This window comes from Haliotis cracherodii, unplaced genomic scaffold (genome assembly GCF_022045235.1).
Source record: "Haliotis cracherodii isolate W230 unplaced genomic scaffold, xgHalCrac1.p SCAF_16, whole genome shotgun sequence".
NCBI lineage: Eukaryota > Metazoa > Mollusca > Gastropoda > Lepetellida > Haliotidae > Haliotis > Haliotis cracherodii.
In genome coordinates, this window is record NW_027266271.1 from 29,520,958 (window position 1) to 29,533,815 (window position 12,858).

At 44.3% G+C, this 12,858-nt stretch overlaps 1 protein-coding gene across 1 annotated transcript in view; it reads left to right on the forward strand.

Moving 5' to 3' along the window:
- The first annotated feature begins 3,166 nt into the window (after positions 1-3,166).
- The window catches only part of LOC139463680 (uncharacterized), a 28,233-nt gene continuing 18,541 nt past the window's right edge, over positions 3,167-12,858 (forward strand). The window contains exons 1-2 of the mRNA XM_071244937.1: positions 3,167-3,443; positions 12,439-12,596. Coding sequence (XP_071101038.1) covers positions 3,167-3,443; positions 12,439-12,596 — 435 coding nt within the window. The remainder of the gene's footprint in view (positions 3,444-12,438; positions 12,597-12,858) is intronic.

The window sequence follows — 12,858 nt, forward strand, 5'->3', positions numbered from 1 at the left end:
TGACCTTACTCTCCACATGACCTTGCTCTCGTGACTTTGCTCTCCTCATGACCTTGCTCTCTACATGACTTTGCTCTCACTATGACCTTGCACTCCACATGACCTTGCTGTCCCCGTGACATTGCTCTCTACATGACCTTGCTCTCCACATGACCTTACTCTCCACATGACCTTGCTCTCATGACTTTGCTCTCCTCATGACCTTGCTCTCTACATGACCTTGCTCTCAACATGACCTTGCACTCCACATGACCTTGCTCTCCTCAAGACCTTGCTCTCTACATGACCTTGCTCTCTACGTCACCTTGCTCTCAACATGACCTTGCTCTCCACATGACCTTGCTCTTCACATGACCATGCTCTCCACATGACCTTGCTCTCCTCATGACCTTGCTCTTAACATGACTTTGCTCTTGACATGACCTTGCTCTTGACATGACCTTGCTCTCCACATGACCTTGCACTCCACATGACCTTGCATTCCACATGACCTTGCTCTCTTCATGGCCTTGCTCTCAACATGGCCTTGCTCTCAACATGACCTTGCACTCCACATGACCTTGCTCTCCGCATAACCTTGCTCTTCATATGACCTTGCTCTCAACATGACCTTGCTATCAACATGACCTTGCTCTCCTCATGACATTGCTGTCCTCATGACCTTGCTCTCCACATGACCTTACTCTCCCCATGACCTTGCATTCCACATGACCTTGCTCTCCTCATGACTTTGCTCTTGACATGACCTTGCTGTCCACATGACCTTGCTCTTCACATGACCATGCTCTCCACATGACCTTGCTCTCCTCATGACCTTGCTCTTAACATGACCTTGCTCTTGACATGACCTTGCTCTTGACATGACCTTGCTTTCAACATGACCTTGCACTCCACATGACCTTGCTCTCCACATGACCTTGCTCTCCACATAACCTTGCTCTTCATATGACCTTGCTCTGAACATGACCTTGCTCTCCTCATGACTTTGCTGTCCTCATGACCTTGCTCTCAACATGACCTTACTCTCCACATGACCTTGCATTCCACATGACCTTGTTCTCCTTATGACTTTGCTCTTGACATGACCTTGCTGTCCACATGACCTTGCTCTTCTCATGACCTTGCTCTCAACATGACCTTATTCTCCACATGATCTTACTCTCCACAGGACCTTGCTCTCACACACAGGACCTTGCAATCCATAAACAATTCAACACATTTAATTTTCTTGTTTAATTTTCTCTCCACTGTATGTTGCCTTGAGTGTATCTGGCAGCTCTTCAAAGAGAATGTCAGTACTCATCAGAAGATGGATCAATCAAGGAATCAAACTCAGACCTCCTATGTCCCAGATAAACCCATGAAACACCATGCTACACCTCCAGCTGTGATGAGTCCCGTGAAGATCAGGGGTAGAATAGGTCTTCTGCAACTCAAGCATGCCATAAAAAGGGACAATGCTTAGCGTAAGAGGCAACTAATGGGATCGAATGGTCAGGCTCGTTGTCTTGGTTGATGCATGTCATCATATCCCAATTGCGCGGATCAATGCTCATGATGTCAATCACTGGAATGTGTGGTCCAGACTCGATTATTTACAGACCGCCGTCATATAGCGGGACTATTGTTGAGTGTTGCGTTAAACAACAAACAAACAAACAAAAGCTGTAATTAAGAGCAGAAGGAGTAGAATGCCTTCAGAATATGACATTAGGGAGAAAATGTTTTCTAAATCAATGTCAGGCTTGTCATTTGCTTCAAATATTCATGATGGAATATTGAAAGACTTAAAGGGGTGCCTGGCTCCAGTGATGTGTTTACCTTGGTGCAGCTTTATGGAGTCCCACGTTGAAAATCGTTACAAGTGAGGATTAACTATTGATTCCCAATTGACTTGGGTATTAAAGCTTGGAATATGTTATTTTGGATTAGCACTCATTAACTATGTATTACTCAATTACTGATTTTATCCGGCATGTCATTCTGAGAGTATCCATGAGGACAAATTACATCTGGGACAATACTGGTCCTTCTGACAGATAGCACTGACTTCAGTGAGGCCTAGTGTCATCAATATCCTTACACCTACATTGTCTATTGACGTCTCATCATAATTAAGAGGTACATTTTTAATATATGTCTTACTGGTGTGTGTTGCCTCTTGCCCCAGTGCTATTGATTGTCATGGACACAATGAGAGGAACTGGAGTAGCACGGGTGGGGTGATGTAGCATAACGAGGTGATAAGGGTAGCACAGCGAGGTGATGACAAGGGTAGCACAGAAAGGTGATGACAAGGGTAGCTCAGCGAGGTGATGAGTGAGGTAGCACAGAGAGGTGATGAGTGGGGTAGCACAGAGAGGTGATGAGTGGGGTAGCACAGAGAGGTGATGAGTGGGGTAGCACAGCGAAGTGATGAGTGGGGTAGCACAGAGAGGTGATGAGTGGGGTAGCACAGCGAGGTGATGAGTGAGGTAGCACAGCGAGGTGATGAGTGGGGTAGCACAGAGAGGTGATGAGTGGGGTAGCACAGAGAGGTGATGGGTGAGGTAGCACAGAGAGGTGATGAGAGAGGTAGCACAGAGAGGTGATGAGTGGGGTAGCACAGAGAGGTGATGAGTGGGGTAGCACAGCAAGATGATGAGTGAGGCAGCACAGCGAGATGATGAGTGAGGTAGCATGGTGAGATAATGAGTGAGGTAGCACATGGAGATGATGAGTGAGGTAGCACATGGAGATGATGTGTAAGGTAGCACAGCGAGATGATGAGTGAGGCAGCACAGCGAGATGATGAGTGAGGTAGCATGGTGAGATGATGAGTGAGGTAGCACAGCGAGATGATAAGTGAGGTAGCATGGTGAGATGATGAGTGAGGTAGCACATGGAGATGATGAGTGAGGTAGCACAGCAAGATGATGAGTAAGGTAGCATGATGAGTGAGGTGGCATCATTACTGGGCATCATCTAGATAGGAAGTTTGTTGCTTATTGTTCATATTTTATATTTGTCAGAGATAGATTCTTGCATGTTTATGTTGTGTTTTAGAACAGTTATGTCATAGAAACATTGAAACAGATTATTGCATATGTGGGGAAACATTAAATGGATTCATCCCTATGTGTTTAAAGATGATTATTTGTGGGATTCCCTATATGTTAGAGGTGGAATGGTACTGCCTATATGTAAGGGAGGGGTATGGGACTCCCTGGAAGTGTATGCAGCCTTATACTGTACGTGCTGCTTTGTCTCACAGTCAAGGAAGACATTCCTGTGGGATGATTATGATGATGACGAGGGGGAGAATGAGTCGAAAACCTCACCGTCCCCGAAGTACACCACGTCCCCCGTCCCCTCCCTCACCAGGTCCCCCGTCCCCTCCCTCACCAGCCGAGCCTCCAAGATCCACGTCAAGCCTGCTGCAGGAGACAGTACTAAACCCACACGTGAGTATACAGCTGGTGTTAGTGACTGAGTCAGTGGTGTTTCACTCCGCATATAACAATGTGTCAGCGATACCATGCTAGAGAAAATCCATGCATGGTCTCCAGAGTTTGTTACCCTTTTGGATTAAGTATTGAAGATTTCAATTTCAATATGTGTATCAAAACATATATTCCTATGTTAGCTAATAGCTAATGTAAAATGACATTGGAAATGTTGATAAACTGTTCATGAATGTCAAATGTACTTAACAAACCATCATTGGCTTTATTGTAGACTTATATAGAGCCTCATCATGCATCACTGCAGAACACAATAGGTTTACTTGATTACAATGGTGAATTGACAAGAAAATTGAATTAGTTGAATTAATTAATTTGAATTCACAATAATGCATTCAGTACCAGTTATTAGTGACAGAAGCAGAACACCATTAGCTAATTTGCAGGACAAGAACACCACTAGCTAATGTACAGGACAAGAACACCACTAGCTATTTTACAGGACAAGAACACCACTAGTTAATGTACAGGACAAGAACACCACTAGCTAATGTACAGGACAAGAACACCACTAGCTAATTTACAGGACAAGAACACCACTAGCTATTTTACAGGACAAGAACACCACTAGTTAATGTACAGGACAAGAACCCCTCTAGCTAATGTACAGGACAAGAACACCACTAGCTAATTTACAGGACAAGAACAACACTACCTATTTTACAGGACAAGAACACCACTAGCTAATGTACAGGACAAGAACACCACTATCTAATGTACAGGACAAGAACACCACTAGTTAATGTATGGGACAAGAACACCACTAGCTAATGTACAGGACAAGAACACCACTAGCTAATATACAAGACAAGAACACCACTAGTAAATGTATGGGACAAGAACACCACTAGCTAATGTACAGGACAAGAACACCACTAGCTAATGTACAGGACAAGAACACCACTAGCTAATGTACAGGACAAGAACACCACTAGCTAATGTACAGGACAAGAACACCACTAGCTAATGTACAGGACAAGAACACCACTGGCTAATGTACAGGACAAGAACACCACTATCTAATGTACAGGACAAGAACACCACTAGTTAATGTATGGGACAAGAACACCACTAGCTATTTTACAGGACAAGAACACCACTAGCTAATGTATAGGACAAGAACACCACTAGTTAATGTACAGGACAAGAACACCACTAGTTAATGTATGGGACAAGAACACCACTAGCTAATGTACAGGACAGGAACACCACTAGCTAATGTACAGAACAAGAACACCACTAGCTAATGTACAGGACAAGAACACCACTAGCTAATGTACAGGACAAGAACACCACTAGCTAATGTACAGGACAAGAACACCACTAGCTAATGTACAGGACAAGAACACCACTAGCTAATGTACAGGACAGGAACACCACTAGCTAATGTACAGGACAGGAACACCACTAGCTAATTTACAGGACTAGCCATCTAGAACAGCCGATGCTAATGTACAGGACTAGCCATCTAGAACACCACTAGCTAATGAATGGGACAAGAACACCACTAGCTAATGTAGAGAACAAGAACACCACTATCTAATGTACAGGACAGGAACACCACTAACTAATGTACAGGACTAGCCATCTAGAACAGCAGATGCTAATGTACAGGACTAGCCATCTAGAACACCACAGGCCAATGTACAGGACAAGAACACCCAGAACACCACAGGCTAATGTACAGGACAAGAACACCACTAGCTAATGTACAGGACTAGCCACCAAGAATACCACTAGCTAATGTACAGGGCTAGCCACCAAGAACACCACTAGCTAATACAAGAATACCACTAGCTAATGTACAGGACAAGGTCACCATTAGCTAATGTACAGGACAAGAACACATGTAGCTAATGTATGGGACAAGAACACCACTAGCTAATGTATGGGACAAGAACACCACTAGCTTATGTACGGGACAAGAACACCACTAGCTAATGTACAGGACAAGGTCACCACTAGCTAATGTACAGGACAAGAACACCTGTAGCTAATGTACGGGACAAGAACACCACTAGCTAATTTGCAGGACAAGAACACCACTAGCTAATGTACAGGACAAGAATACCACTAGCTAATTTACAGGACAAGAACACCACTATCTAATGTACAGGACAGGAACACCACTAGCCAATGTACAGGACAAGAACACCACTAGCTAATGTACAGGACAAGAACACCACTAGCTAATGTACAGGACAAGAACACCACTAGCTAATGTACAGGACAAGAACACCACTAGCTAAAGTACAGGACAAGAACACCACTAGCTAATATACAGGACAAGAACACCACTAGCTAATGTACAGGACAAGAACACCACTAGCTAGTGTACAGGACAAGAAAACCACAAGCTAATGTACAGGAGAAGAATACCACTAGTTAATCTACAGGACAAGAACACCACTAGCCAATGTACAGGACAAGAATACCACTAGCTAATGTACAGGGCAAGGTCACCATTAGCTAATGTACAGGACAAGAACACCTGTAGCTAATGTGCAGGACAAGAACACCACTAGCTAATGTACGGGACAAGAGCACCACTAGCTAATGTACAGGACAAGGTCACCACTAGCTAATGTACAGGACAAGGTCACCATTAGCTAATGTACAGGACAAGAACACATGTAGCTAATGTATGGGACAAGAACAACCCTAGCTAATACAAGAACACCACTATCTAATGTACAGGACAAGGTCACCACTAGCTAATGTACAGGACAAGAACACCACTAGCTAATGTACAGGACAAGAACACCACTATCTAATGTACAGGACAAGAACACCTGTAGCTAATGTACAGGACAAGAACACATGTAGCTAATGTATGGGACAAGAACACCACTAGCTAATGTACGGGACAAGAACACCACTAGCTAATGTACAGGACAAGAACACCACTATCTAATGTACAGGACAGGAACACCACTAGCCAATGTACAGGACAAGAACACCACTAGCTAATGTACAGGACTAGCCACCAGGAATACCACTAGCTAATGTACAGGACAAGAACACCACTAGCTAATGTACAGGACAAGAACACCACTAGCCAATGTACAGGACAAGAACACCACTAGTTAATGTACAGGACAAGAACACCACTAGCTAATGTACAGGGCAAGCCACCCAGAACACCACTAGCTAATGTACGGGACTAGCCACCAAGAATACCACTAGCTAATGTACAGGGCTAGCCACCAAGAATACCACTAGCTAATGTACAGGGCTAGCCATCCAGAACACCACTAGCTAATGTACAGGACAAGAACACCCAGAACACCACTAGCCAATGTTCAGGTCTAGACATCAAGAAGGCCACTAGCCAATATACAGGACTAACCATCCAAAATGCCACTAGCCAATGTACAGGACTAGTCATCCAGATCACCACTAGCCAATGTACAGGACAAGCCACCCAGAACACCACTAGCCAGTGTACAGGACTAGCCACCCAGAACACCACTAGCCAATATACAGGACTAACCATCCAAAATGCCACTAGCCAATGTACAGGACTAGTCATCCAGATCACCACTAGCCAATGTACAGGACAAGTCGCCCAGAACACCACTAGCCAATATACAGGACTAGCCACCCAGAACACCACTAGCCAATATACAGGACTAACCATCCAAAATGCCACTAGCCAATGTACAGGACAAGCCGCCCAGAACACCACTAGCCAATATACAGGACTAGCCACCCAGAACACCACTAGCCAATGTACAGGACAAGCCGCCCAGAACACCACTAGCCAATGTACAGGACAAGCCGCCCAGAACACCACTAGCCAATATACAGGACTAGCCACCCAGAACACCACTAGCCAATATACAGGACTAGCCACCCAGAACACCACTAGCCAATATACAGGACCAGTCACCCAGAACACCACTAGCCAATATACAGGACTAGCCACCCAGAACACCACTAGCCAATATACAGGACTAGCCACCCAGAACACCACTAGCCAATATACAGGACTAACCATCCAAAATGCCACTAGCCAATGTACAGGACAAGCCGCCCAGAACACCACTAGCCAATATACAGGACTAGCCACCAAGAACACCACTAGCCAATGTACAGGACAAGCCACCCAGAACACCACTAGCCAATGTACAGGACTAACCATCGAAAATGCCACTAGCCAATATACAGGACTAGCCACCCAGAACACCACTAGCCAATATACAGGACTAACCATCCAAAATGCCACTAGCCAATGTACAGGACAAGCCGCCCAGTGCACCACTAGCCAATGTACAGGACAAGCCACCCAGAACACCACTAGCTAATGTACAGGACTAGCCACCAAGAATACCACTAGCTAATGTACAGGACAAGCCACCCAGAACACCACTAGCCAATGTACAGGACTAGCCACCCAGAACACCACTAGCCAATGCACAGGACAAGCCGCCCAGAACACCACTAGCCAATATACAGGACTAACCATCCAAAATGCCACTAGCCAATGTACAGGACTAGTCATCCAGATCACCACTAGCCAATGTACAGGACTAGCCACCAAGAATACCACTAGCTAATATACAGGACTAGCCACCAAGAATACCACTAGCTAATGTCTGCTGTGTGATTTCATATCATACTCGATCAATGAACAATATTAGCTTTTTGTGAATTTACAAGCAAAGTCAACACAGTTCCCATGTACTCACTCACTCACTCACTCACTCACTCACTCACCCAACTCACTCACTCACTCACTCACTCACTCATTGGTATGTAATATATACTTCAGCCTTTTTCAAATAGCCTTTACAAGAAACTTCTTGTATATCTACTGCATGAATAGAAAAACAGTTTATGTTTGTCAGTGTTTAGCTTCTACAAGCCCAGAATAAAATCTTCATTTCAGTTTTATGACATGAATTTTATTCCTCAAACAATATAATTTTCAAATTCTTATGTCCAACACTATGTACTACAGCTTCAACATCCTAACATACCTGCCAACTCATTTATTATTCCGGTTTAATAAAGTCAGTGCCAGTCAGTTCATTCCGTCATTTGTCTCCCCTGTCCCTCTGTACCGCATGTCACATGTCTATTGAGATAAACATCAGGGTAGACACCCTGCCCCGGAGCTGATTGTATAGAGTCTGTGATGGGTCATTCAGTCACACAATCAGCTGGCTGTCAATCACACCTGATATTGATTAAGGCATGGAAATTATGACCGGTGAGATATGATCAAGTCATGAGTCGGTAACCATGTTATATGTTACAGTTTGTTTCACAGTAAACCTTTCAAATGTTGAGACAGCAAAATGGTGCCTTGAACCGTGAGGGACCGACCATCTAAAATTCTTTGTGGGGAGGGGATTTGTATTAAAATTAGATATTTTTCAGCTACAGCTAGAAAAAACAAAAAACTTTATTTAAAATCATGAGCCTGAATTTTTTTTGAGAAACACACCTTGCAACAATGTAATATGTATGGCAATTTCTTTCAACAATCTGAAGCATAATCATTTTTGTCAAGAATTTTTGGGAACTAGTTTGTTTTTTCGATAAAATACCAGACCCCCGCTGAATATCAAATGATCGTTTCCTAAGAAAGACTTATCCAAACAGACAGGCATGTGCAAAACATAATTACTTTCAGACCTATTGTTTTAGTTACTTTGCATTTTGTCTCACTTTTTATCTATGAGAAGGAATGAGCGAAACACCATGTGAGAGGGGAAAACATTTGGAATGCTAGAAAAATGTTAAGAACATCTGAGAATATTACCGGACTACATCTGGTATTTGAATGCAAGTATTTTACTGAAAAACGGTTGTTGAATTATCCTAATAAAATATAATAACCAGGAGCAGAGAGTATCTTCATATAAACAGGAGTTATCTAGACTTGCCCACTATTATAGACTAGGACAGACTAGGATATTCATTTCATTAGTTAGTGATGATGCCAAGAAACACAAAGCTTTGGCAGAATGGTGAAATAGCATAGAAATTATATAGTGTGCGAAAAGTGAGTCTCTTGACTGGTGACATGAAGTTATTTAATCACAAGTCACCAAATTTAACAGAAAGACAAAATAGTGTTTTCTTTATTTTTCTTTCTTTCACCTTAATTAATTAAAAAAAGACCTAGGTCTGTAACCTGTGAACCAAGTCTGGAAGTAATTAAAACAAGACGACTGACAGAGTGGGGCCAGCCACCATTGTAGAAGGTTTACTGGCAGACTGCAATTTGTCATTTGAATCACATATCCAGTGCACTTTCTATGAAGTTGGAGTGACGTGGAATGACACGCCTTGTAGTACAGCCACACGTCCTTGCTGATGTCCTAGCTGTTACTTTGTTCTGAGGACGGAGGACAGGATTATTGTCTTCCCTGGTATGAGGATTGTATTGTATTTGCCGAGTGTGGAAGGTAGTTTATCCATCTTTATTTCAGAAACACATGTCGCTTTCATCCCCATTTACTGACTCCTACAGATTTCTATTTTTGCGGTGACCATTTAGTTATTCCTTATCAAGTTCCTTTTTATCATGTCTTAAATTTGTGCTCTCCATTTTAAGAGAAATATTAAGAAAAATAATTTCTGCCAATTTGTTTCCTGCCTTTCAGTCTCCAATGACACCAGACCCTATCACCATGTCCTCACTGGCCGTTAACTCTCCACATGACACCAGACCCTATCACCATGTCCTCATTGTCCGTTAACTCTCCACATGACACCAGACCCTATCATCATGTCCTCACAGGCTGTTAACTCTCCACATGACACCAGACCCTATCACCATGTCCTCATTGGCCGTTAACTCTCCACATGACACCAGACCCTATCACCATGTCCTCACTGGCTGTTAACCCTCCACATGACACCAGACCCTATCACCATTTCCTCACTGGCCGTTAACTCTCCACATGACACCAGACCCTATCACCATGTCCTCATTGGCCGTTAACTCTCCACATGACACCAGACCCTATCACCATGTCCTCACTGGCTGTTAACCCTCCACATGACACCAGACCCTATCACCATTTCCTCACTGGCCGTTAACTCTCCACATGACACCAGACCCTATCACCATGTCCTCATTGTCCGTTAACTCTCCACATGACACCAGACCCTATCACCATGTCCTCACAGGCCGTTAACTCTCCACATGACACCAGACCCTATCACCATGTCCTCATTGTCCCTTAACTCTCCACATGACACCAGACCCTATCATCATGTCCTCACAGGCCGTTAACTCTCCACATGACACCAGACGCTATCACCATGTCCTCACAGACCGTTAACTCTCCACATGACACCAGACCCTATCACCATGTCCTCACTGGCCATTAACTCTCCATATGACACCAGACCCTATCACCATTTCCTCACTGGCCGTTAACTCTCCACAAGACACCAGACCCTATCACCATGTACTCACAGGCCGTTAACTCTCCACATGACACCAGACCCTATCACCATGTCCTCACAGGCCGTTAACTCTCCACATGACACCAGACCCTATCACCATGTCCTCACAGGCCGTTAACTCTCCACATGACACCAGACCCTATCACCATGTCCTCATTGGCCGTTAACTCTCCACATGACACCAGACCCTATCACCATGTCCTCACAGGCCGTTAACTCTCCACATGACACCAGACCCTATCACCATGTCCTCACAGACCGTTAACTCTCCACATGACACCAGACCCTATCACCATGTCCTCACTGGCCATTAACTCTCCATATGACACCAGACCCTATCACCATTTCCTCACTGGCCGTTAACTCTCCACATGACACCAGACCCTATCACCATGTCCTCATTGTCCGTTAACTCTCCACATGACACCAGACCCTATCACCATGTCCTCACAGACCGTTAACTCTCCACATGACACCAGACCCTATCACCATGTCCTCACTGGCTGTTAACCCTCCACATGACACCAGACCCTATCACCATTTCCTCACTGGCCGTTAACTCTCCACATGACACCAGACCCTATCACCATGTCCTCATTGTCCGTTAACTCTCCACATGACACCAGACCCTATCACCATGTCCTCACAGGCCATTAACTCTCCACATGACACCAGACCCTATCACCATGTCCTCATTGTCCGTTAACTCTCCACATGACACCAGACCCTATCACCATTTCCTCACTGGCTGTTGACTCTCCACATGACACCAGACCCTATCACCATGTCCTCACAGACCGTTAACTCTCCACATGACACCAGACCCTATCACCATGTCCTCACAGGCCGTTAACTCTCCACATGACACCAGACCCTATCACCATGACTTCATTGTCCGTTAACTCTCCACATGACACCAGACCCTATCACCATGTCCTCACAGGCCGTTAACTCTCCACATGACACCAGACCCTATCACCATGTCCTCACTGGCCGTTAACTCTCCACATGACACCAGACCCTATCACCATGTCCTCACTGGCCGTTAACTCTCCACATGACACCAGACCCTATCACCATGTCCTCACAGGCCGTTAACTCTCCACATGACCACCCGATTCCCTACACTGAAGGTAGTTTCAGAGTATGAAGTCTAAGATTCATTCTTGTAACAGGTAAACTGCCTATTCAACCAATCAGTGCTGAGGGTTCTACTCGAGGAAATTTTCTTCTGTGTAAATCAAATTTTCTGATTCAAGGTGGCAAGGAAATGAATCCAGATCATTATAGAAAGCAGACATCTGATTGTCCAAGAGCTAACGCATCCTTCATTTAGATTTGTCGGTCAATGTTCAGGGTTCACCGGATGACCTCTGGTTCTTCACACAGAGAGGTACCATGCTGGGGTAAAACATCTGATTTTAATAAGATTATCTAAGATCTGATATTCATTCCATTCAATTCCTCCTTAATTCGGTGGTTAATTTTGCCACCTCTTTTTTTCCAGACAAGCCTGCAAGCCATGGCAAACCTCCTCCCTCACCAAAGTCAGACAAACCTTCCAGCAAGGTGGCGCCGGAAGTCATGGCAGCACCCAAAGTTGTCAAACAGAGGTCATCACCCAGACAAATTTCACCAGTGGTAAAGACCCAGGTTCCAACACAGGTGATCTCAAAGGCTTATATTGCTCTGTTACCTCCAAGATGGAGAAGCTCTTGCTTTCATCACAGGATGGCCTCACATACTGATAAGACAGCGCCAGCAGCCTTTATGCTTGTGTGTTGAAATCATTCAGTCTACCGGCCAACAGTGGGTTTTGTTCTGGCTCAGCTGTGATATGTCCAATTAAATAGTAGAACTTAAAGTCATTATGTATTCCAGATAGTTCCAGATTAGCTGAATATTTGCATAAATAAGAAAACTGAAC